The sequence below is a fragment of the Anolis carolinensis genome, chromosome 1 (genome assembly GCF_035594765.1).
Source record: "Anolis carolinensis isolate JA03-04 chromosome 1, rAnoCar3.1.pri, whole genome shotgun sequence".
Lineage (NCBI taxonomy): Eukaryota > Metazoa > Chordata > Lepidosauria > Squamata > Dactyloidae > Anolis > Anolis carolinensis.
In genome coordinates this window covers 84700420-84728174 of record NC_085841.1, presented here as the reverse complement: position 1 = coordinate 84728174, position 27755 = coordinate 84700420, and the positions used below count along the sequence as shown (strand labels likewise).

General features: G+C 39.5%; 1 protein-coding gene and 1 long non-coding RNA gene across 9 annotated transcripts in view; both read right to left on the bottom strand.

The window, feature by feature from the left end:
- The window catches only part of map7 (microtubule associated protein 7), a 116832-nt gene that overhangs the window by 49343 nt on the left and 39734 nt on the right, over positions 1-27755 (bottom strand). For 7 of the 8 annotated variants that reach the window (XM_062968976.1, XM_062968977.1, XM_003223306.4 and 4 more), the window contains exon 2: positions 764-865. The exons of the other annotated variant lie outside the window; for it this stretch is intronic. In XM_062968976.1, the coding sequence (XP_062825046.1) occupies positions 764-865 (102 nt within the window). The remainder of the gene's footprint in view (positions 1-763; positions 866-27755) is intronic. 8 annotated transcript variants of the gene reach the window in all.
- Positions 11078-25776, bottom strand: LOC134295688 (uncharacterized). Its single transcript, XR_010002316.1, has 2 exons — positions 25683-25776; positions 11078-15342 (listed from the first exon to the last, which is right to left on the bottom strand). It is a non-coding gene; the product is annotated as an uncharacterized LOC134295688 (long non-coding RNA).

The window sequence follows — 27755 nt, the reverse complement described above, 5'->3', positions numbered from 1 at the left end:
TTTATATATCTGTGGAAAACTCACAGCAACCCAGTGATTCCAGCCATGAAAGCCTTCAACAACAAATTGTGGATGCATTCACAAGCATTTATGGAATATTACAACAAGGTTGTTGTGAGTTTTCCAGGCTGTATGGCCATGTTCCAGAAGCATTCTCTCCTGAAGTTTTGCCCACATCTATGGCAGGCATCCTCAGAAGTTGTGAGGTAACCTCTGAGGATGCCTGCCATAGATGTGGGTAAAACGTCAGGAGAGAATGCTTCTGGAACATGGCCATACAGCCCGGAAAACACACAACAATCCTGTGATTCTGGCCATGAAAGCCTTTGACAACACAATATTACAACAGTTTGAAAGGGTGTGTGTACTGGAAATAAGTTATTGATTTAAGGTTTTCATATAACCCCTTTATATATTTATCCCACTGTAATCGATAACATACCTGAAAACAAATTAATAAACAGATTTAAAAGAAGTAAAAAAGTAGCAGAACATACAACTAAAATAGCAATTAAAAGCAACAAAACACAAACTTCAGAGAATTAGTGTTTCAAAATACATCATCCTTTCACTACAGTTTTAAAACATCAACTGTTAAAATGTCAATAAGATTAAAAGTGTAATTGTTGAATGCCTAAAAGGTGTTGAAATGGGCATAGCCTCCCAGGAGAAGTCGTCTCATGGCCAGGAGGCTTCCAATCGAGTGCCAGCGGTGCCACATAGCTAGGCCAGCAAGAGCAGCAGGAAGCATGCAAATAGGTACCTGGTCTAGCGCCAGTGTTGTTTGTGTTCAGCCCTAAAGCAGCAGAGGAAGGGCGGCTGGATGAAGCAGCTTTTTTGTCTTGTAATTTAGAGCTTTCAGATACTAAAATGAAAAGAGAGAAAAAGAAGTGCCTGTTAATCCTGTGATTACAAGCTGCGTTTGTTGTCATTTAGTCAACCTGGGATAGCCAAACCCAAAATTATTATACATCTCCTGAGGTTTCTACTCTAGCTCACATTGAAAGGGAAAAGCTTGGAGCTGTTTCTGATGAAATGGCAGATCTGTATCATCTCACAGGAAGGGCTTCTAAAAAGAGTTCCACAGAAATAGTTAGGAAAAACAGCTGTCAGGTTTTTGTTGCAAGCATTTATGCACACAACGAAGCATTCTTCCCTCCTGGTTAGTAGCAATCTCATAATCATTACCATAACAACAACAATAACAACAATAATAACAACAAAAATATGCTGTCTTTCTATGAAACTCTGTATCAGCATACCTAATTCTCACTCGAATTGCTAGATCTTTCAGAAACAACTGAAACTTCAGTCCTAAGATAACTAAAATAACCAACATGAATGAAGAAGTAAGGAAGTCTGGATTCTCAAATTGATTTTTACTTCAGCTTTCATAAACTCCAGGTAATATGACTAATAGTAAGGAATCATGGGCATTGTAGCTTGAAACATCTGGAAGGACAATCCCTCCACTCCTTTTTTAGCAGAAGCATTTGGAATTAAAATAAAAATGTTGACTTTGTTCTGCTAGATTAAAACATGCTGGAACAAGAAATACTCTTTTACTGTATTGCATATAACTACATTAAATATATAATATTTAATATAACCTGCTGTTATATCACCCAGGATTACTGAGATTCTGTTGATTTAAATCATATGAATCAAACTGGCATACATCCTTACAACTCTTAAAACTTGCTTTGTCCAAGTTCCAGATAAAATAGTCCTCAAAGCGCAATTTCTCAGGAAAAATCCTGATGTTAACTGAATAGTCATGAATTAGTAAAAATAAGGTCTGCTGTGTCAGCCTAGGTGTTGTCAAAATGAAGTTCATGAATATGCATTCCAAAATAAAGCAAAACAATATAGTAGTAATAAGCATTTGTTAAGTAGACTGAAGTAGATGATACGTCTTACTATTTTTTTGGTCTCATTAGATATCACATAAAGTTTGACGACTCTCTGATTATCTAGCATAACAGACCAAAACTTTATATTACTGTATTGTGTGTCAGCGTCCTTTTAACAAAGAACAAACATGTATGATATATTTGTAGTAGCAGCCACCCATTCCATTATAGTTGTTCTATACAGAATAAAGTTTACAAGTTTCACAGTCCAGGAAAAGTTCAGGGCATTTTACATGTGAAGGTGACACAGGGGACTGTGTCAATTCATTTGCTGATGTCCTTTGCTCCAATCATCAGACAATGAAATTAGCACAAATAACATTATGCCAGAGCAAGGCTTGATAGAAAAAACTATCTACAAGTTTGAAGAGCACTTGTGCTCCCGGTTCAGAGTTGATGCATACTAACAGTATCATGGAAAAGTGCTATCCAGACACAATTAGCTTCTATTACATGGACCTGTTGCTTGCTGTATGTTCAACCAGTGCATGGCACCCTATCAATGCAATCCCAGTTGCATGTCCCCATTTATACAAGTTCATATATATATTACAAATATTAAGTGCTCAAGTTGTCATAGCTGCAAATATGAGAATGATAGCATATAGATGCTCTGGAATCCTTTAGATGTCCTGGGCTACAACTCTTAACCTTTTCATTTAGTATAGGCACTGGTCAGGAAAGACAGACCCCAATCGAAATCACATCATTCTTATCCACTGTTCATAGTGACACTGTTCATAGTGACATTGGAATCTAGGAAATGGAAGGCCATGTCTAGTGAGGACCCATAAGAAGGCCTTCTTGATGCCCACTCCCAGGTTAAAGAATCTCTTTGGAGAAGGTCTGGCTATTAAATACCTAACTAATTTGCACAGCCAATACAATCCATAGACATGAGTTACTGTGGAGCAGAAATCTGACTTTTTGGGTGAGGTGAGAAGACTGTCCAGATTACATGAAGCCTTAGAACCAATTCTACTATTGCCATATCAGCAGTTATAAGATGGTCTCTGCTTTTTGTTTTCTCTTCTAACTGAATATTCTCATTAGCACTCTCCTCCAAACTGCAGAAGTAGAGAAATGTCCCAGAGTCTTTAGTACTGTGTAGCAATTAAGACATGTACAGTGGCAAGAAAAAACTATTTCTAGATTTGTTCTCGCCAATAGTTCTATATGGTCCTTTCTTCCTTAGAACTCATAGCTGCTTTTTTATATCATACTATTAAATCCAGGGGTTGAGCATTTAAAAGAAGATTTTACTACCCGTGAGAAGTTGAAGATTAATCACTTACTTAAAACTGGCAAAAACTACTAACATTCACTGAATTTCAAGGACTAATGCTAAGCTGCTGTATTTGTATGTAATCCAAAAACAAGAACCTCAACTGAAGGTTAGACAAGTCAACATGGAAAGAGTTTCTGGCATGCAGAAAGCTGGAAAATGTTCTTAGAAACATAAGCTGTTTTAATAACAATTAATGGGCATTGTTGTTGTTTATTTGTTCAGTTGCTTCCGACTCTTCGTGACCTCATGGACCAGTCCACGCCAGAGCTCCCTGTTGGCCGTCACCACCCCCAGCTCCTTCAAGGTCAAACCAGTCACTTCAAGGATACAATCCATCCATCTTGCCCTTGGTCGACCCCTCTTCCTTTTTCCTTCCTTTCCCCCCAGCATTATCATCTTCTCTAAGCTTTCCTGTCTTCTCATGATGTGGCCAAAATACTTCATCTTTGCCTCTAATATCCTTCCCTCCAGTGAGCAGCCGGGCATTGTTTCCTGAAGTATGGAATGGTTGGATCTTCTTGCGGTCCAAGCACTCTCAGAATTTTCCTCCAGCACCAGAGTTCAAAAACGTCTATCTTCCTTCGCGCAGCCTTCCTTATGGTCCAGCTCTGGCATCCATAGGTTACTATGGGGAATACCATTGCTTTAACTATGCGGACCTTCATTGCCAGTGTGGTATCTCTACTCTTTACTTCATTAATAGGCCTAAACATTAAAGATTTTAAACTTTCATCCACTTAAGTTTGTTTTCGTTTCAATGTATTCTTATCTGCCAGGTAATTCCTACAACTCCGGATCATTTCCTTACAGCACTGGGGGTTTTTGAGTATGTTCTGGACCTGTAGGTAGCTGAGATAGATGCAAGGCTTATGAATTTCTGGTCAGAACTGCCAATAACTGAAGTTATGCCCAAAACCTGCCCCCAAATCCTTAACCATTCAGAGAGTTTCCTCTGCAGAGCCATTAAAGGCAAAGAGAGTCTCTGAAGGCAGTAAGTCTGAAAACTGAAAGGCAGAGATGACTGAAATGGTCCAACATGCCGGTCTCACTGGGCTATCATCAGAAGCGCATGGAAGCATTAGTGCTACTGAATAAATGATAAATCACAATGGCTACACCTACAACATAGATATTTTGAGATGATGTCACCAGCATAGCTGCAACAAATTACTTTAGGTTTCAGCATTTCTCATATCCAGACTTTTGAAAAAACGAAACACTCTCCCAACTGCCCCTATCCAAACAAATATTTAGATTTTTGTCACTTAGTTTTTTTAGGCAGGTTAACTTTTTGGTGTAAAAAATGCCCAGGCGATTCTATGTTGTGCTACTCCTAGGAGTTACTATACAGTTTAATTGCAGAACCTAGCAAAATCCTAGGGAGGATATCCAGAGATACAGGAGTCTAACTATATGTACTTATTTGAAAACACAAATCCTGCCCTTACCTATAAGTCTCAGAAAGCCTAAAATAAGACAATAAAAAGTACAGCAAGATTAAAATCAGCAGGAGGGGTTGGAGGATAACGAATGCTTCAGAATAAAATTAAAGTTAACTTTATAAAAGTCCTTGGAAAATAAATGAAGTTCTAACTTTCTTCTTCAGTGGATGCAAAAGGAGACTTATATGTAGTCTTCAAGTATGTTTGATTTAAAGGAGTATTCCAGGTAAGGCACCATGGTAGGCACTATTACCAGAAAGCAAACATCTACATGAGTTAAAGGACAGGAGAACATCTACAGATGAAGGATTAAGAAAGTATATATGCAATGGCCATTTTATACTGTAAGCAGGAAGCGTAAGGACATATACATATCAGGGGCAACAGAAAGAGATTCAGATAGGAGGAGGAGAGAAACTGTAAAGTAATTAAATATTAAATTTAAGAACGTAAAGCAATAGTAGATATTTGAGAGCCAGCATGGCATAGTGGCATGAGTGTGAAATCTATGTTCTGGGAGATCAGAGTTCAAATCCTCGCTCAGTCATGGAAATTCATTAAGTGGCCTTGGGCAAGTCCCACTCTCTTAACCTCAAAGGAGGCAAAGGGAAGCTTCCTCTGAAGAAATCTTGCAAAGAAAATTCTATGACAGGGTCACCACAAGAGTTGACCTGAAGCTAGTCAACAAGAACAATGAAGTTGTATTTGAGATGTAATTTCTGGGATATAATTTTTTAAAATTATATACATAAATAATTAATATGACATGTCCAACTGTAAAGGCAGAGATTCCAATTTCATTCTCTTCCTGCTATAAAACTGTAGTTTGTTACACAGTTAGAGAACATGCCATTGCATTCACAGCCATGGTTTAAGAAACAGAAATGTAAGTCTTTAGAAAACTTATCACTGTATACAACAAATGTTGTACCAAGAAGAAAATGCCTACATTGTTTTATGAAATGTACCAGAAAGAGTCTCTTGGCACTCGCTTCTTATGATATCCTAAACAAACTGAACATGGAGAATTGTATATCACAAACACTTAATAATCTCCACAAGAAATTGTAATAACATCTCTCTCAAAAACAAAGACAGCAGGCAGTGTTATTTTAAAAAACTGTTCATATTGCTCCTTCATACAGTGGGATATTGCTGAGATTTACAGTGGATGTACACAGTCCAAATCAGACATATTTATTGGGTTTAATGACATTTGGGAGCAGGCGTGTTCACAGTATGGTACCATTAATGGCAGGGGCGCTTGAAGCTCATCTTGAACTGGCCCAGTCATGAATGACAAATGCATGGTTATCCAATATACAGTAGAGTCTCACTTATCCAACTTCTGCTTATCCAATGTTCTGGATTATCCAACGTAGTCTGCCTTTTAGTAGTCAATGTTTTTGTAGTCAATCTTTTCAATACATTGTGATGTTTTGGTGCTAAATTCGTAAACACAGTAATTACTATATAACGTTACTGTGTATTGAACTGCTTTTCTGTCAAATTTGTTGTAAGACATGATGTTTTGGTGCTTAACAATATAATAATATATAATACTCTATTATACTATACTAATATTATAATATATTGTATTTACATATAATATTGATAATAATATAATGTAATACAATATAATAAATTATTATAATTGTATATTTATATCACATGTAATATTACTAATAATATTGCAATATAGTGGTACAGTACAATATAGTAATATATAATGCTTATATTGTGCTGTTCTAATAATATAATATATTATACTAGCTGTGCCCGGCCACGCGTTGCTGTGGCTTAGTCTGGTGGTGTTGTTCAGTCTACATTAGGTTGTATTTATGCTGTGACCTCCACCCTTCTTTATACTCACATTAGTAGTAGTATTTGAAGTCTGTTACCTTCTTCAATTTTTGTGTTGATTGATAATTGCTTGAGATCCCTGTTGTCTTTGGTTTGTTGTTAGTTGTAATGTCTGATTCTGCTGAGTGCGGTTTATATTTTTATTGTGGTACAATAGTCTTTTTTTTTTTTTTGCCTGTGTAGGTGTTTATTATTGTTGTAGTTGTTGTGGCCATGAAGGTTGGATAAGTTAGATGCTACTGTATTGTTTTTTGGAGGCCCAGTGTAGCACTGACTGGCCTCTCAGCCTCAGTGCCTGGCTGTTTCTTGCCTGTGATGGTGTTGATTCTTATTGTTGTTGTTGTTGTCATTGTTATTATTGTAATTGTTTTTTTGGAGGCCAAGTGTGAATGTAGGGATTGGGGAGGTGGATGAGTTGTGTTGTCAAATGTTGTATTTGTTATAGTCACAATGCGTTGTTGTGAGTTTTGTGGGTCCGGATTGTGGTTTTGTGGTGTGGTTGTGTTGTTACAACTGAGAGGCAAGGCTTTTGTGTTGTGTTGCCAAGTTTTGTATTTCTGGGGCGTTTAGTTGTGTGCCAAGTTTTGTATTTCTGGGGCGTTTAGTTGTCTTGTTATAGTCACGATGCACTGTTGTGAGTTTTGTGGGTCCGGATTGTGGTTTTGTGTTGTGGTTGTGTTCTTACAACTGGGAGGCAAGGCTTTTGCGTTGTCAAATTTTGTATTTCTGGGGCGTTTAGTTGTGTTATAGTCACGATGCATTGTTGTGAGTTTTGTGGGTCCGGATTGTGGTTTTGTGGTGTAGTTGTGTTGTTACAACCAGGAGAAAAGGCTTTTGTGTTGTGTAGTCAAGTTTTGTATTTCTGGGGCATTTAGTTGTGTGCCAAGTTTCGTATTTCTGGGGCGTTTAGTTGTGTTGTTATAGTCACGATGCATTGTTGTGAGTTTTGTGGGTCTGGATTGTGGTTTTGTGGTGTGGTTGTGTTGTTACAACCGGGAGGCAAGGCTTTTGCGTTGTGTTGTCAAGTTTTATATTTCTGGGGCGTTTAGTTGTGTGCCAAGTTTCGTATTTCTGGGGCGTTTAGTTGTGTTGTTATAGTCACGATGCATTGTTGTGAGTTTTATGGGTCTGGATTGTGGTTTTGTGGTGTGGTTGTGTTGTTACAACCTGGAAGGAAGGCTTTTGCATTGTGTAGCGAAGTTTTGTATTTCTGGGGCGTTTAGTTGTGTTGTTATAGTCACGATGCGTTGTTGTGAGTTTTATGGGTCCTGTGTGGTTTTGTGGTGTGGTTGTGTTGTTATAACTGGGAGGCAAGGCTTTTGCATTGTGTTGCCAAATTTTGTATTTCTGGGGCGTTTAGTTGTGTTGTTATCGCATGATGCGTTGTTGTGAGTTTTGTGGGTCTGGATTGTGGTTTTGTGGTGTGGTTGTGTTGTTGTAACCTGGAGGCAAGCCTTTTGCATTGTGTTGCCAAGTTTCGTATTTCTGGGATGTTTAGTTTTGTTGTTATAGTCACTGCGCCCGCAACTTTATCCTTTTATATATATAGATGTATATACAACTTGTGAGCCACCCTGAGTCCCCTTTGGGGTGAGAAGCGAGGGATATAAATGCTGCTAATAAATACATAAATTAATCCCTCCTTATTATCCAACATATTCGTTTATCCAACGTTTTGCCGGCCCGTTTATGTTGGATAAGTGAGACTCTACTGTATTGCCAGCTAACTTCACACATCCAACTCAGCAGACTGTAGACTATGGAAGATCATATCACAGAAAATGCACAATTTTAAGGCAATTCACTGTTTCTGCAGGTTGTAGTCCAACATTGTGTAATGAACTTCCACTCATGTCATGGGATTTTTCTCACCACACACCATCCCAATTGGCTCCAAATGATTCCCCAGCACTCTGGTGTTGGAACCAGGAGTATTTTTCACTAGCTGTGCCTTTTTGCTGGTAGACAAAGGCCCCTTCTATACTGCCATATAAATCTAGATTATCTGCTTTGATCTGGATTATATGGCAGTGTAGACTCGTATAATCCAGTTCAAAGCAGATAATATTGATTATCTGCTTTGATAATCTGGATTATATGGGGCCAAATATTGGTGGATAGAACCTAAATATGACACTACATCCAAAACATACATTTATTGATTCACAAAAAACCTATGCGAATATATAAAGAATAACATTGTAAAGAACTACCAATGATACAGAGCCATTGTGTAATATACAGGTATGGCACTATGATTCCACTTTAAAATCTATGGCAACATCCTATAAATCCTGAGATTTTCATCTCAGGATGAAGAATTTAGAATTCTCAGCTAGAGAATATATCTAATGTCTCACCACAAGATATATTGGTACCCATTAAAGTGGAATCATAGCACTATAACTGAGTAGTGTGAAAGGACTGATAAAAAGTGACTACACATCAGATGAGAGGAAATTCTTCCACAGAAGACACTTAAAAAACAACAAATGAAGTGATGATTGTCTATATCTGATTCCATGCTAGAGGCCTTTTAGTAATAATAATAAATAAATAATAAAACCTTTTTTTTTAGACTACCCTATCTCCCTGGAGGGACTCAGGGCAGTTTCCAACATATATGGCAAATATTCAATGCCAGCCAGGAGAAGTATACAAACAAACCACAACAAAGCAGATCACATCAAACAATATATAAATGACCTGACTTTAAAACTTAATAACAAGCAATATAGCAAAGATAAAACTTTAAATCCCATATAAACAAACTTTTAGCATTTTAAAAGTTTTCTTCAGATGTTTTAGGAAATGTTATGGAGATGGAATTCAAATATAGTCAGCCCTCCATATTCGTTGAAGTTAGACCCCATGTGAAAATGAAAAACTCTAAATGGAGATGTTTTACTTGAGATAAAACCTTTCTAAGAATATCTAGATCTCCCAGCACAATTCTAGGATCACCTTCCACTGGAAGTTGATGACAGAATCACGTTGGAAGACCTAGAGATTCCTAGAGAGGTGTTCTCTCTAGAAAACTCTAGGTCCTCCAGCATGACTAGAGGAAATTGACCACAGAGTTACACTGGATGATTAAGAGAATACTAGAATTAATATTTTAAATCAAATACGTGATGATCAAATCCACAATAGTCAAAACCATTAATGTGGCAGACGATGATAGTTCTATATTATCCTACACTGTCCTACTCCAGAGATTCAGCTATGTTCATTACAGAGTAAAGTGTGTTCCTCAAAGGTCTTTCCTCATTATTTAAAAACTTCCTTCTTACAACTTTGGCTCCATTATTTTTCATTTTCTCTTTTATTTAGTAAATACTTCTATTTAGCTACATAAGAACATAAAGGATGGACAATCAGAAAAACTCTCACATCATGATAGGAAACTGACAATAAGGAGTAACTAACAGCATAGTCCTATATATTTGTTTCCTAAGAAGCAAGTTCCACTAAGTTTACGCAGTCCATGAGATACAAGTAAGATGAGTAATTTATAAGGAGTAATTTAAGATTTAACGACAGCCCTCTTAACTAAAAGCACAAAAGTCCTCAAATATCCCTGTCTGTGTTTTTACATGTTTGGATTTCAATTTACACGGAATACCCTACCCTTCCCTGCGGAGAGACCTGTAAGCTAATGAAAAGATAACACAGATAATAGTGCTACAACTTGTCAAAGATGTCATTCAGATTGTTCAGTAAGAAGTGTATCAAAAAAGGGTGTCAAATGTAGAAAGAAAAACATAGCTAGGTGGGAGTAGCCCATGAACCCTCCTGGTGAGGCATGTTTGCATGTGCATGTGTGGCCTATGCTTGATTACATCAGGATGTGTAGTGCCAGCTATCAGTCAACACCATGTGAAGGATTTTGGGGAAGCATTCCTGGTTGACATCATCTTCATATAATTGCTTAGCAACCACCACAACTAGATTTTCTGTGCATAGTAATAGTAATAATAATAATAATACTTTATTTTTGTATCCTGCCCCATCTCCCCGAAGGAACTCGGGGCGGCTCACATGGGGACTAAGCCCAGTACATCATAAAATACAATGTCAATTACATTTAAAACAAGACACATAAAACAAGCATATAAAACAGCATATAAACAGTAAAATATGATAACAGTAAGGAATTCAGTGGGGTCAGGCAATAAATTATATATATATGTGCAAGAATTCCAATTTTGGAGCTGGGCCAATAAAGTGCAGTAGTAGGAAGTAGGTGGGAACATTGGAGAGGGAAAACATCAAATATGTCTGCTCAGTTGAACGCACACTGAAATAGCCAAGTTTTTAATTCTTAGTACATTGTTTGCAATCTTGCTCTGAGGTGTGTACAATTTTCAATATCTCCTTATTTGCTATTCTAGGTTATATCACCATGCCATTCATTTCATATGCCCACAATTAGAAAGGAAGGAGCATGTAATACTGTCATTAAGCCCCAATCTATATAGATAAGGTTATTCATGTTTTATTCATATTCGTAATACATACACTGTCAGAACCCTGGCTGCTGGGCACCAATAACCTTACACAGAGGCCAGTCTCTATCTAATATCTTTATTAAAGAAATATATAAAATCAATAAAAACAAGTGAAGAATATAGTTCAGAAACAGACCTTTCAAAAGAGGTCAAATATAGTCCAAAAATGTATTGTCCAATAAATGATATTAGAGTTCAAAGTTTTAATCCACTTGACCGAAACACACACTCTTGCCAAGCAATAGTGTGGGGAAATGTCAGAGTCTTAAAGTCCAATGAAGCTTGACAACAAGGCTGGAAATAAACTTGATTCTTGGCTAGGTCCGTGACTGGAGACAAGGCAAAACGTGAAGCATGGAGCAGGATCCGTGGTTAACAGCAAGGCAAGGCTTGAAACTCGATCCGGGAAGCAAGGAACTGGGGTTACGAAGTCCACACACGAACTCTCTCCTGAAGCTGATCAATTGACTCCGCAAAGAATCTCTCGCGCCAAACCCCTATATTGGGTCTCGTTTTCCCTCCAACAATCTCTTTCCCTAGAGAACAAGAAGCAAAACCCAACTCTGTCCAGATGCAAGACTCCTTAGATTTTCCCAAGGGAAGCAGGCCTAATCAGCCTGTTTGTTTGGCAGCGATTCTTAGACTTCTCCGATTAGCTTCTCTGACTCCTCTGTCTTTAGAATAAGATTCCTTCCTGGGAAACGGAGGGGAGTACTGCCCAAGGCCTGGTTTACTGAATTCTTGAGGGCAAACGTCAACATCCGGCAGGTGAAGAGACTCCAGCTCTTGTTGAACCGGCGAAAACCCCATGTTTTCATCTTCATCTGCCACAATAGTACTAGGAACAGGACTACAAGGCCCATGAGGCATCACATAGACTTACATTTATGAAAAGTACTCCAAGCTACAGATGCCCTTGGTGCACCCTACCTCAACAGAGCACCCTCCACGCGTGACGGGCTACACAGAGCTGGCTGAAGATGATGGGAACTCCTATTCATTGGAAGGGCTCCAGGTTTTAGAAAGGCTACCTTAATGTATCCCCCATCAATGTGGAATGTGGAGATTACTATCCCATTATATTCTCTTCTAAAATCAGTGAAACCCACAGTGAAATTCTGTTGTATCAATTTCTGTTGTCTACCATAATACAGGTTATGTTATACTTGTTCTCTATCCCTAACTGATTGAAGCCGCATTTCCAGAGTGAAAGCCATTTTGTCTTGCTTCTAAAACAAGCTGAATATTAACGGGTTTTAATCCTAGCATTAAGCATGCTACACATTATCCAGCATGCCTGCTTTCACACTTGACACTGGCAATGGGATAGGATCCTCTGCTACATCTGATCCACAGTAGGCTATTTAGGGTGAGCTTAGGTCAAACTGCATGGCAACAGCAAGGTCTCTGCTGCCGCCTTGCTCTTGTCTCACAGCATCTGAAACTTGAGGCAACCATTCACTGTCCACAGCTCGGAAATGCTGTTTTGACTGCAACTCCTAGTATACCCAGTGAGATTCTAGGAGTTATTGTGCAAAAATAATTTCCCAAGGTCCACTAATGCCAATGGTAGGTTTTGCCTGTTAAACAATTATGCATAGTCATGCAAGTCAGCTCCATCCTAGCCCAAGTCAATAATAGAAGCATCTGGAATTATCCTTTTTTGTTGTTGAATATGTTTGATGAAAAGTAAGAAGGCCAAAAGGGGGATATGCCTAAGGGAGAAGGACTGCTCTTTTATTTAGTTTTCTGTGTAATGTGGCCAGCAGTTCTCAAATGAGTTCAAAGAAAGGAATGTTATAGAGAAAAATATTGAGCTAGATTGTAAAAGCAAGCAAATAAGGAATTGGTTATAAGTCAGAAAGAGATACATTTTTGAAAACAAAATAATAAAGAAGGCTAGTGTGTGAATAAAGTTAGAATTTGTTTATGCTTAAACAAGAGTTACTGAATGGTACAAGAGAGACAACATTCAGTATATCACAAATTCATTGGGTCTACAAGAGAAAGAACACGTGGCTGTATGTAATGATGCTTTTCCCCACAGAAAGTAATTATGCTTGTGTAATGCGAATAGAGATGGAGGAGGATATCCGAAAAGCAAGACGATTGTTGCCATATTATATAGGGATATCTTTTTATTACATCATTGAGGATGATGAACTTAAGAATCTGTGAATTTTGGTAGTCATGAGAGGAGATCCTGGAACCAACCCACAGCAGATACCAAGGACCCTACCTCTCATACATCAGTAATGCTAGTGACCCATACCACTCATCATCAGCACTGTACTAATTTTACAAATTAGAATTGTATTGACACCCTCTTACAGAAATCCAGTTTCTAATTCTCAAGCTAATAGGTGTTCTCATGTCATTTTAGCATAACCAACTCAGACGGTCTGTTTGAATCCCGATTTTCCCTGTAGCTAAATTTAATTCAGCTACATTTATAAATGTTTTAAATGAAAGGATGGATTTTATTTTACCTTTTTCCTCTTCTATTTTGCCCCGAATATTATTATTTTGGGTGTCACACTAAATCAATTCTAAATCTGCTGCTGGGACATTCATAAGTCATATTAAGTTAGGGTCAGTTTGAGTGTTAAGGTCTTTTAGTTTGTGGAGTAAACAAACTCAAGCTACCAGAAATGAGAATCATTTAAAGAATGTCCAGTCATGCTTTTTTTCACATAGTGTTCCAAAAGCTCTAATTCCTCTGCATCAGTGCAATTATACAAAATGGAGCACCATGTTCTCCCATTACTGATCTCTGCTTTTAATTTCCTCATGATGCTTTCTAGCTCAAGGATAGAAAGGTTACAGCAGCATCAAATCTACATCTCCTTGCAACTATGTAGGAAGAAATAGTGTTCAGGCTGTGCTAATTTATTGGAATTGTGCTGTTTTTATTAAAGCAACCTTGGTTTCAAAATGCTATTTTTATTACTTTGCCTTTGGACATTGTGGATAAGAAAATGCTCTACATAATATTCTTACAATTACGAATACTTACAGACCAAATTGCTATGCATTTTCATTACAGTAACTAATAACTGCAAAGGTGGTGGTGATTCCGAACAATTGCAAACTACCATAATTCATATAAAGCATCTGCAGATTTAGCATCTACAACTATTTCCTAGGTTTCATCTGTGTTCAAATGATACACATACCGAATTACTTTATGTTGTGCTATAAAATATTTTTGCGAGCTCCTAGTTAAATAAACCATAATACAAGGAGTGACTGTGTGTTTCACCTGTAATTACCACATAATTTGAGGAACAAATGTTAAAATCTGGTACCTGGTGAGGACACTGACAGCAACAGGTTTCAAAGAAACAGCAACAATGGAGGCAGCTGCCAGCTAGCCAGCCAGATAAATACATAGATATTAATGCAATTCTAGCCATGCCTACTCAGAAGCAAACCCAACTCTGTTCTATATTACTTTCTTCCAGGTACATACATATAGGACTGCCGTGATTTCTGGCATTGATTTCACAAAAGTCCATCCCAAGAGGCTAAATCCTGCTATTGATCATAATATTTTTTTGCCCTCCCTTCCTTATCCAATGATTTAAAATCAATGATTTTCCAATGATTATAAAACTGGATTGTGCTGGTGGGAGGGTGCATTAAGGGAATGGGGAATGCTTTGGGAAGTGCACTGGGCTTGCTCCATCTCAGAAAGTTAGTTTTTTCCATTATTCATTACAGCATTTCAAATATAACCCACTGACATTACCCATTGTGGAGCTGTGGTGGCACATGAGTTAAACTCTTCTGTTGGCTGAACTCCTGACCTGAGTTTAAATCCACGAGAAGGGGTGAGTTCCCATCTGTCAGCCCCAGCTTCCCATGCGGGGACATGACAGAAGCCTCCCACAGGATGGTAAAACATCTGGGCGTCCCCTGGGCAACATCTGTGTAGATGGCCGATTATCTCACACCAGAAGTGACTATTCACTTCAGACATGATAAAAAAAATTATTCACTGTATGTATGTGTGTGCCTTCAAGTTGGTTGTTAAATTATAGTGACCTCAAGAATTTCATAGGGTTTTCTTAGGCAAGGAATCTTCAGTGATGTATTTCAGTTCCTTTACCTGAAATACAGGCTAAATAACCTGGCATTTATTGGCAGTTTCCTAGTTAGCCCAAGTACTAACTAGGGCTGACCCTGCTTCTTTTCAAAGATAAGACAGGATCTGGAGTCTTTAGAAGACAAGGATGAAAAAAGTAACTTATTTTCTCTATTATTTTATCTCTATTATTACCTCTTCTGCCTTGGATTGGCCTCGGAAATGTTTTTGGTGTAGCCTTCAGAAAAAGTAAGAAGCGGATACACAGACATAGAGAAAGAGAAACAAAGATAGAGAGAATTTTAGTTTTTAATTTTTGTGGTTCAGGGAAGTTTTATATTTGATTAGAATTGCATCAGTTCATTTCCTGCAATAAAAGTGATTATGTTATCGTCTTCCACTAGTTGGCATGAAGAGTGGAAAAAGCAAAGGTCATGTAGGCTCTGAATAGCAACAAATGGCAACTTGATGTTGGGTAAGCACTGACCTACTCTTGCCCTCCTGAGGAAGGCCAGCTGAGTATGAGGATAGGTTTGACCTCAGAGGTACATTGATAATTATTATATTTAAACATGTTCAAGCGTGGTATTCAATTTTCTTTTGCAGAAACAGTTTTCCCATTGATTCCACTTTGCAAAGATTTTTGACACAATTTCCCCTCCTGCCAGTGGATTGGGCCCTGGAATATCTTTTGGTGTAGTCTTCAGAAAAGACTGAAAAAACACAGAAACAGATAAAGCAAATGAGCGAGCAAGAAAACGAGCATTTTAGTCTGGGTCTTCAGCAAACACTATTTTTTTTTGCCTCTGCTTCATTGAATTATCAAAAGCCGAAAGAGGATACTGGAAAAAACATGGAACATTTTGTTATCTCTCAGACAACATACGGTGTTGAAAACAGATCTCACACAAATGGCATGCAATCTATCCTTCTAAAAAAAAACCAAAACAAAACAAAACAAAACAGGAGGGGAGCACAATATGAATTATCGTTCCCTAAACTATAAGCTAATTGTAATGCAAGTATACGTTTTGCCAAATGGAAATGGAAGGAAATTGCTTTTCTTCCATACAATATTTCAGCTCTGACTCCTGGTATGGGGAACACACAAAATGTAGCCTGGAACCACCTAGTGAAGTAATGTTTGAAAAGTTAATGTGGGATGAATTCATTCTCAGCTTTTATTGGCATGGTGTCAGCAGCAATAATACCATACCACCTGGGAGGAAAGAAGAAACATACAGTATTAGGTAAATCTTCAGGCTAAACTGAGGTTTCTAACAGTGGAGCCTTCTACAGATTTCTGAACTGAAATGGATGGTAGCCTCAATGCAAACAAGTGAGAAAAAGAGGATGTGGGGGAGAGGAAGGATAACCAGTTGTAAACACACACAGACACTCTCCCCGTATATTTGTATGCAACTTGCACTAAAAAGCCATACAGCAAAGTAAAGTGCACTGAACTTGCTTATGCTGCTTTTAGCAATGCCACACTCTAAAAGCTTTTAAGGAACTAATCCAAATTGTTCCCTGCCTTTCGGGAAAGCGGCTCATCTTTATACTGCATTTGGGGGTGGGGGTGGGTTTTTTTTAATGCTATTGAGTTCAACAATTGGATATAGTGTTCTTATGAGCCTATAAAATTAGTGTAGAGATACAGTTGTCCTATTACTAACTAATAAACAGAATAGAACAATGGTAACAGACAAATTATAATCCTTACAGGCGCATGAGTAATGCGCAAATGAAAACTGTTTACAACATTACATCAAACATTATATTCATGCTTGTATGTTTTTTCACTAACAGATAAGTATTGTTCAGTGCCTGAGTACAACACTTTGAATTTCAGTATTGTCCCACATAGATAAAATTAGTGTCAAACAGAATAAAAACTACAGTAATACTGAGATGTCTGCCATTCCAGATACGACAATTTGAGCATGAGGACAACATCCTGGTCATATTACAGGTGACAGTTCCTCCCAGCTGTGTCCATAGAATCACAGAATGATAGCATTGGAAAAGACCACGTGGGCCATTTAGTCAACTACCTGCCATGGAGGAAAAGCCCAATGAAATATTTCAGATCTTATCTAAGGCTTTCTGAACAATATCTGTTTTTGGGAGTTTAAATGAAAATGCAATTTCATTTAAATTGCACTTCCTTCCTTCCTTCCTTCCTTCCTTCCTTCCTTCCTTCCTTCCTTCCTTCCTTCCTTCCTTCCTTTCTTTCTTTCTTTCTGCTGGTGATTTTAAACTGCAACAACTTTACCACAGCCAAAAACAGCCTACTGTCTGGGAAGCAGGCCAAGACAGAAAGGGTAAACTATCTTTCCCCCAAAGTAGTGTTATATCTTATTGTTTTCAACAGCTACAAACAAATCTCCTTCAGCTTTCAATATGCAAAACCAGTCCAGGGATTACTAACCTGGGAAATGGAAATAGACCTCTTTCACTAGATAAAAAGAACAACTACAATTTTGCAGGATTTTAAAAATACTACGGAGAAGCTGCATTAAAAAAAAACCTACAAAGCGATGCCATATCAGATTGCTAACTCACAACAAATTGTTCCCAACAGATTCTGTTTGAAAATTATATTATGTTTAATGTATACAAGTGTCCTGCTCACTTCAAAGGATCAGTCTGAACGCAGATTAGAGATAACTGCTCTCAAATCCAATCTTTATTGAAGAACACATGACTTTGGAAAAGTCAGGAATGACTCAATGTTTACATACAACTATTTTTATAACTTTTGATGCTACGTAACACCACACGTAAATATCATCATCAAGCCCCACCTCCAATATCACATTACTACCATTTTCACACACTAAACCAATTATGTTTGTTTATACTTTCGGCCCCAAGTTCCCAGGCGTATTCTATCTTCTTCTGCCAGGTGCTTCTGGGATTGTTTATGTTATGACTCCCAGTTACAGAGCTGAATTACCAAAGCCCTGTAACTGGGTTCCATGACATGGTGCCCTCCTTTTCTTCGTCCTCCTCTTCAGTTCTTCCTTCATCACAAACCTGAAACAAAACAATAATTCTATGTGTCCATTTTGTCCAAAGTACCCATATATTTTTTCAGTAAGCTACGATGGAATACAGGGTGTATTTTCCCCAAACTTCTTGGCAATGCCAACTGGAAAGTCACTTCGTTGATAACACCCTGTATTCTAAATGGTCCAATATATTTAGGGCCCAATTTTTTCGAAGGTAGCCCCAGTTTGATGTTTTGGGTACTTAACCACACTAAATCTCCTTTCTCCAATTTATCACCTTCCACTCTCTTTTTATCTGCGAACGCTTTATACTTTTTATGTGCTTCCTTCAATGATGCAGTCACTTGACTCCAGCATTCCACCATTTGTGTTTTCCATTTCCCCGCCTCTGTTCCCTCATCCTCTGTCCATCTTGGCATCCGGGGTAGAGGCTGTATTTCATACCCGTAAACTACTTCAAAGGGGGTTTTATTTGTTGCTGAATGTATAGTCGAATTAAAAGCTAGTTCTGCAAAAGCCAACCACCGAGACCAGTCATTTTGTCTCATGTTAGAGTACATTCGAAGGAACTGCCCAAGTGTCTGCTGAGTACGTTCTACCGCCCCATTTGTCATGGGGTGAAAAGCAGAACTTAAACTCCTTTCTGCTCCTAGTATTTCCAGGAATTTTTCCCAAAATTTTGCTGTGAATTGTACTCCTCTGTCACTGATTACTCTACTGGGACATCCATGCAGTTTGTAAATGTGGTTTATGTACAATTCAGCTAGTTTCTCGGCTGATGGTAGTTTCGTCAGTGCTATAAAGTGGGCCTGTTTAGAAAACAGGTCCAATACTGTCCAAATATAACGATGTCCTTTGCTAACCGGTAGTTCCCCCACAAAGTCCATAGCTACACATTCCCAAGGTCTGGTAGGTTCTGCTACTGTTTGTAATAATCCCATTGGCTTCCCTCCTCTCGATTTATTTCTGGCACAATCATCACATTGAACAACATGATTTTTTATGTCCTTCCTCATCCCTGGCCACCAGCAATGTTTTGCTATTGCTTTGGTTGTTTTTGTAATCCCTGTATGACCAGCGCTCTGGTTATTGTGAAAACGATGCAAAATCTTGATCCTTAATGTTGCTGGGATATACAGTTTCTTGTTCACAAACCAAAATCCCCCCTTCTGCTCCCCCTGTTCTGCATTGGACGCGATCCATTGGTCTCCTTCATAAGACTGTTTCAGCTCGTTTCCCCAATTATCTTTTCCGTCGAGTTCAACCATAGCAGTGTTCTCCTTTTGGGTTTGTGCTCTTGTCCTGACAGCTAAGCCCCATTGTTTATCAGAGAATATTGTTCCCTCTTTTGCTGTGGGTATTCCTTCGTGTTGAGGCATGCGTGAAAGAGCATCTGCCAAGACATTCTGCTTCCCTTGAAAAAACTTTAATTGGAAATCGAACCTGCTGAAGTATTGTGCCCATCTAATCTGTTTGGGGGACAATTTCCGAGGGGACTTTAAATACTGGAGGTTCTTATGGTCAGACCAAATTTCAAATGGGATTCCGCTTCCTTCGAGAAAGTGTCGCCAGCATTCTAAGGCTTTTAATATGGCTAGTGCCTCTTTTTCCCATATCGGCCAACACTTTTCAGTTTCGCTGAACTTCCGGGACAAATATCCACAGGGCTTTAAGTTCCCATTTTGATCCTTTTGCAATAGTACTGCCCCATACGCGCAGTCTGAGGCATCGCAATGGATTATGAAAGGGCTCCTGATATCGGGGTGTTTTAGAATGGGTCCTTCTGTGAAGCATTCTTTTAGGGTTTCAAATGCCTTTTGGCATTCTGGCGTCCAACTTAGTTTGGCGCCAGGAGCTTTTACTTTTGCTGTCTCTCCTTTCCCTTTTGTTTTTAAAAGTTCAGTAAGGGGTGCGGTTATTTGCGCGAAGCCTTTTATGAAGGATCTATAAAAATTTGCAAACCCCAGAAACGATTGCAATTGCCTCCTTGTTTGAGGCACTCCCCATTCTTTTACATCTGATACTTTAGCTGGATCCATAGCTAACCCTTCTGGAGATATCCGATACCCCAGAAAGTCAATTTGAGTTTTATTAAATTCACATTTGGACAGTTTTGCGTATAGCTTTGCTTCCCTTAGTCTCTGCAAAACTTCCCGGACCAATTTCACGTGCTTTTCCTTATCTTCAGTCACAATCAAGATATCATCAAGAAATATGAATACCCCTCTGTACAACAATGGGTGTAGTATTTCATTTATAAGCTGCATAAAGCAACCCCCTCCATTTTTTAAACCGAAAGGCAAAATTTCATATTCAAAATGGCCGAATGCACAGGAAAATGCAGTTTTCCAAGTATCCTCCGGTTTTATTCTCAATTTATGGTACGCTTCAATTAAATCAAGTTTAGTAAATATGCTCCCTTTCTTCAATACGGTAATTAAATCCTTTACTAAGGGCATAGGGTATTTATTGTCCTTAGTAATTGCGTTTAAATTTCGATAATCAATGCACAATCGTAGGGAGTTGTCTTTCTTTCTCCTAAATAACACTGGGGCTCCGAGAGGAGAGTTGGATGGCTTAATGAAGCCTCGCGCCAGGTTTTTATCAATATATTTCCTCAATTCCTCCTTCTCCTGCACGGACATGGGATACACTTTTGGTTTTGGTAAGTCTGCTCCTGGGGTTATTTCAATTTCTACTTCTATATTCCTTTTGGGAGGCAATTTACTGGCCTCTTTCTGATTGAAAACATCCACAAAGTCTCTGTATTCAGGTGGCAATAGCTGTGGGTTTATCTCACCTGCTTCATCTTCCTCGTCCTCCTCTTCTGCAATTTTGCTTATCTCCCATTGCGTCTGCTGTTCTTTGAATGCTAAGCTCTTTCCTCTCCAATCTACTTCAGGATTTGCCTGTTCGAGCCATGGTATCCCTAATATTACGTGGTATGTGGCAATAGGGGCTATTACAAAGGATATTCTTCCTTCCCATTTGCCTATTTTACATGGGACCTCCCGTATTTCCTTTGTAGATACTTCCCCAGCAGCGACTGATCCATCTAGCTGCGAAAATGCAATTGGGGAGTCAAGCGCCATCTGCTGGCATTTCAGCGCTCCTGCTAATTCCGGAGTTATAATATTTCTAGAACAACCACAATCCACAAATGCCTTGCAGGTGGCCTGATTCTCTAGTCCCGAGAGGCAGATTGGCACTACTATCATGCGTTTGTCCCGACTCACCAATTTTTCTGAAGATTCTGGGGCCTGCACCTCCTCTTCCGCGCGCCTCCCGGTTGCTGGCTTGGGCTTTGGGGGTTTTGGCGGCTCCCCCTTCCGTGCCCAGCATTCTGCTGCTCGATGGCCCGTCTTCCCACATACAAAGCATCCCGGTTTAGGTTTGTTGTCGTCTCCTCTGGAGGGAATCCCCGGCCTCCCTCCGGGTCTTTCCTGCTTCCTCGTTTCTCCTCGACCTCTCGCCACCGGTCTTTGCTGGCCGCCGCTGCTTCTGAAGCGCTTTATTTGGGTCAGGGTTGATTCGACGCGCCCCGCTAGTTGAATCCATCCCTGGAGCGTTTCGGGGTCATCTCTGTGCGCTGCCCAGCTGAAAATCTCGGGGCGTAGTCCCTCTTTGAATAACTCCACTTTGGTCACTTCAGACCACTCTGGTACCCTTTCCGCGAGGTGGAGGAATTCCTCTGCGTACTCGGGCACTGTTCTGTCCCTCTGCTTTATTCCTTTCAGCTGGTCTCGAGCCCTCAATTGTTCTAGCCGGTCTCTGAACCGGTTTTCCAGTGCGGCGAGGAAGCGGGGTACTGACCTCAGACATGGGTCGTGTCTGGCATGGAGTTGTACGTACCAGCTGGCTGCTCCTCGCTTTAGTGTGTTGCCGATGGCTCGAACCCTGCTTGCTTCGGAGGGGAATGTGTGTGCATTGTCTTCCATGTATCCTCTGATGCTAATTAGAAAAAAGTTCAGTTCATCTGATTCCCCTCCGTATTCCAGTTTGAGATCTTCCCTTCTCGGCATCCATTCTGCGGCCCGTTGATGCTGTCTGGGAGGCATGGGGAAGGGTTGCATCAGGTTTCCTCGGGTGGCTCCTTGGAACACGCCGCGCCCCACTCCGGTGGTCATTCTGCGCGGCTCCCGAAAGTCTGCCGCCGCTGTCGGCCCTTCCGCCCATCCGCATACTGGCCTCGCTGTAGCTCCCTCATCACGCCTTTCCTCGTCGTACGGCACATCCTCCTCCTCTTCCTGGATCCCCTGCTCCTCTCCGCCTCCGTCTGCAAATCCACTGGACCCGATCCCTGGCCCCAGTGGCCTTTCCACCCCGACGCCCATCCGGGGGGTTGGGAGCTCTGTTGGAGATGGCGGCCTCAGAGTTCCCAGAGCTCGCTGGCGCTCCACTTCGCGCGCCATTCTGTCTCGGAACTGCAGTTCCTGCCAGTATTCCTCGTCCCCCTCGTCCCTTGTCGCCACGGGACTCTGCGTTGACGCTCGCTGGCCCCTCTGGCTCCAATCTCCTTCTTTACTTGGCTCTCTCTCGGCGCCATATTGGATGGGTTCCCTTTGGAGATTCTCTTCCAATAGTGGCACCAACCTCCCCACGGTTTCCGACAGCCTGGATAAATTTGTTTCCAGGATGGATAACCGCAGGGCCACGGTCTCCGGCATGCTTCCTCCAGATCCCCAGCTGGTTTCTGCCGCCGCCGGAACGCCTCTTCCCCCTCTGGGAATCCTCTGAGTCACACCGTCCGGCTTGGGGTACCCCGTAGAGGAAGCTATGGCTTGCAATGTCTCTTCCGCCAACGGCCGATCTCCCAGCGGAGGCCCCTTTGCTCCGTCATGGCTTTGATCTCCTTCCCTGCTCATTATCACTTCACTGCAAATTTGCAGGAGGGTGAGAACTGGATTCCTGACTTAATTGTCCTGCTCACTTCAAAGGATCAGTCTGAACGCAGATTAGAGATAACTGCTCTCAAATCCAATCTTTATTGAAGAACACATGACTTTGGAAAAGTCAGGAATGACTCAATGTTTACATACAACTATTTTTATAACTTTTGATGCTACGTAACACCACACGTAAATATCATCATCAAGCCCCACCTCCAATATCACATTACTACCATTTTCACACACTAAACCAATTATGTTTGTTTATACTTTCGGCCCCAAGTTCCCAGGCGTATTCTATCTTCTTCTGCCAGGTGCTTCTGGGATTGTTTATGTTATGACTCCCAGTTACAGAGCTGAATTACCAAAGCCCTGTAACTGGGTTCCATGACATACAAGAATCAGGAATGTTATGATTATGGTGTATTTTTTCTGAGTATTTTCCAGCAATTATTAATGTTTCCTATGTTTTGACTCTGGACTTTTGAAATTGTTATTGTTTTTGGTCTATTATGAGAAAACAATACTTTATTATTAGAAATCTGGAGTGCTGTATACAATTTAATATATTGTATCAAGTCTCTTTTCTTGGTAGCTAAGTTAGCTTTCTTGAAACAAATATTTTAAAAATAAATTACAGTACTCAAGCCTGTTTTCGCCTGTTGTTTATCTGTGCCCAATGTGATGACTTTGAGAGGAAAGTCCCATGTTAAGTGTAGATAGTATTATATCCTTACACTGCAAATTCCTAAGCCTGAAGACCTTGAACCTTATCCAGTTACTGCATTCCTGAGTTAACAGCACTGATAAAATTAATAACATGTATATATGCTGAGAAAAAATTGAGTTGCTAACAGATACTTCCTCACTGTCAAATGGATTCGTCTCATTAAGTCAACATATACAGACAGTCTCCAAGTTATGAACAAGATACGTTCTACAGGTTTGTTCTTAAGTTGAAACTGTATGTAGGTCAGAACAGGCATATTTTATAAGCGTAACTCCAGACATGTATGTAGAGCTTTGGAAAGCATAGGGAATGGTTAACACCCTGGAGGTGTTTGTTTTGCTGTCTCTGTCCCCATTCAGAAGATTTCATCCCATTTTCTGTGATAATTGGATTTTGAAAAATTTGGCTTGTTGTGGAAGCAAGGATTGGTGGGAAAGCTTCAGTGGAGACACCTTTCCCTCTGATAACTCTTCCAGGAGTGAATCTTCCTTCACTCCCACCAGATAAAGTGGGATGCCCACTTCAGGAAGTGAAGTGCCAGGAACAATGTATTGAACCTCAGATTATTGCAAGTTCTTTCTAGCTGCAGCAAATTCCTTAGCAAAGAAGCAGCACTTGTATTCTGGAGGAACAGGTGTACCTTGGACAATTGCTTGATCATTTAATTGATGTATCAGAAAAAAGCTAATGTGCAAGCCAAACTTGGTCAAGGCTAAAATGCCTTTGCCTGAAGGGCTATTTGTGAGTGAGATGGTCGGGGAGATAGCTCTGCCCTACTGAAAGCTAGGAATATGAACCCCCTCAGAGCAAGGGCTTGGGACTGGATGGATCTGTGAATAGCAGAGCCGTGCTTTATCCCTAAAATCCAACACAATGGGAAGGGACACAGGAGAAAAACTATTTCCAAGACTTGTAAGACTATCCATTTTGATGATTCCCTTCTCCCACTGGTGTCCCACATGTATTAGCTCACAATGTTTGGTGGGTTCTCCCAAGCTCTGGATAAGTGCTGCATGTGTGAGTGGGAGGAGAGATTTACAGGGCAAGAGAATGATACAATAAACAGCAATTAATATCGTCTAAAATAATTTGTCTCTCTCTCTCTAGGTATAGACATTTGAGGCATATATTCTCTGACAAAATGTGAATATGTCTTTAAGTGTTCATGTCTTTATGAGGTATTTTAAATGTTTATGTGAGTACTGAAAATATGAAACTTATAGGCATGTCACCACTCCTTAAGAAAGCAAACAGCAAAACTGATCAATATATCACTCCAAGGTACCAAAACAGAAAATCAAATAAAGGAAAAAAATCACCACTAATTGCTTTTTCATCAAATAGCACAAATGAAAAAAAAATCTATATAAAGACAAAAACATCTTTCTTCATTTTGTGCTATCACAAACAAAGATGAGGACTCAATACTCTGACCTGAAAATAATCAGTTCAGAATATTCAAATTCCTATGGTACTTTTATTACTCTGTCCAAAGCAAAAGTTGTCCTGGAAACAAAAAAACATACCAGAATGTACAAGGATGCAACATTATCAGTATCATAAACAGCCAGACTACCATAGGGATTGTTTCTTAATGTATATATTTTTCACTGCATGACACTTATAATATTTGTACAAAACTATGATATCTATAACACTAGAAGAATACCAAGGGCTCTACTACAGTTATAGCAATATGATTCCACATAAACAGCCACTGGTATGTCCTATATGATCCTGGGATTTTTAGTTTGAGGAGGCACTGTAGGAGCTTTCTGGCTGAGAATTCTGGCTGGAAACATGGTAATTAAAGTGGAATCATAGTGATATACTTATGTAATGTGATGGGGTCCATAAACATCCCAGAAGACGGATCATATGTCCTACTCTTTGTCTTAAAGGGCAGAAGGTTACTTAGTACAATAATCATTGAAAGGCAAATTACCAAGCTTATATGAAGCAGGATGGAATTCACTAAAATTCATGATACTCCTCTATATGTTACAGTAATTAATAGAACAACACCAGGAGGATGTAGTATTATTATGAACAATGAAATGGTAACCATGAATGCAGAACAATTGCTACCTATGTCACAATTGTGACAAAACTGCCACAATCATAATTCCGCCCCCCCCCCCCCCCCAACTCATTTTACTAAGCATCAAATGTTGGCAATCAGAGCATGAATGAATTACATTTCTGTCAGGTTTGGACAAGAAGAGGTCAGGCTAGGAATGGTTCATCAGTTAAGCTACTAAATAAGTAACTGGTGTAGAATGCTGTTCAGTATCTTCTGAAGCCCACCCACCATTCTATAGTGCCAAGACAGAAACCTTACTGGAATTTTATAAAATTCATAGGGCCCTCTCACACTGTACAATTTAGCTGCTATGGTTCCATCCTATATGGAATGGGATATTTAGGGGGAAATATTTGGAATTATCAGCCAGAGCGCTCTACTAACTCACCATGATACCAATCCCAGCATTCCATATGATGTTGCCATGGCAGTTAAAGTGGAATCTTAGTGCTATAACTCTACAGTGGGAAAAAAGCTTGAGACATAACGTTTAAAACTAAATAAAAATCAAAATGGGAAAAAATTCATTGTCCTTGGTTGAAACAGATTTTAACATTTCCCTAATGACTGAATGAGAGGTGTGACTTAAGGATTGAAAATGCAGACAAGCTGATCTGACCTTTTATACTAAAAAGCTGACACTGCAGCACAAACACACTAATGAAACCAACACCCAGCTGGTACTTTTCTAAACTAGGATCTAAAATGGTTCAGACAGTTTGCTACCACCTCACACAATCTATGTTGGCATGTTATTCCCTACTGTATAGCTGCTGCACCTTGCTTGATTACTTTGAACTTCTGTTGGTCTGCTGTCAAAACAGCCAATTTACAGCTCAAAAACAAGTGGGTAAACTTGACTGAACCAAGCCACATAGTTTTGGAATAGCAATCTTTGGATTCTCTCCACCATATTTATATTATAAAGGCTTAAGTTCTATATAAAGTGAAGATTCTCTTCTCAAGAATAACTCTTTAAAAATTCATGAAGAAATGACCACATCACATGTAGGAAACTTGTTATAGCTAATGGGGAAACACAGATGCTTCCAGTCAAGATGTTTTGGAATTCCATTCCAAGAAGCCTGGGCTAAGAAAGCCAACACATTATGAAAACTGCAGCTTAACACAGCTGAAGAACCAAATATATACCACAGCACTGAATCCAGAGGAACCCCATAAACACCATGAGCTCAAGCATAAGTTTCTCAAAACAGTATGCCATATGAAACTGAAACTCCCACATGACAATGTCACAGAGTACTCTGTCCATTCATTGGTCCTGAAGGATAAGATGACCAGAGGTAGTGAATGTTACTGAAAGAGTCCAGCTGGGATCCACTTCCCCACATAGCTCCTGACAGCACTTGTTTCTGTCCCAAAAATAAGGCAGTGCCCTGATTTATTTAGCCATTTAAATTCAAAACTTTTTCAAAGAATGTAGTCTAGAGGTGCCATAAAAATAATAATAGCAAGGTATTTTGTATATTAAGAACAACTTAATATGAGAACAAGTCACTCTTTCACACATTTGTTTTTATTAAGGACAGCTTTTAAATTCATTTCATTTTGTAAGTTATGCCACTAGTAGGATTTGAATTCACTATGAATTAAAGGTACAGTTCTCTATGTAAACCCACTGGGTGACCTTGGGCAAATCACATTCTCTTAGCCTCAGAATAAAGTAATGGAAAAACTCCTATGAACCAATCTTGCCAAGAAAACCTTAGAGTTTCCATAGCTTGGAAACAACTGGAGTGAACACAACAACTGGTACTTGATATTCCCTATGATAAAATGTGACCTGGTGAAGACGGACTTTGAAATGTGTTCAATGTACTCTGCTTAAAATCCCATAATTCATTTCTGTTAGTTCATGAGATTTTATGATCTGCTGGCTGTTATTGATTTAGCCTTTTACTCTTAAGCCTGTCT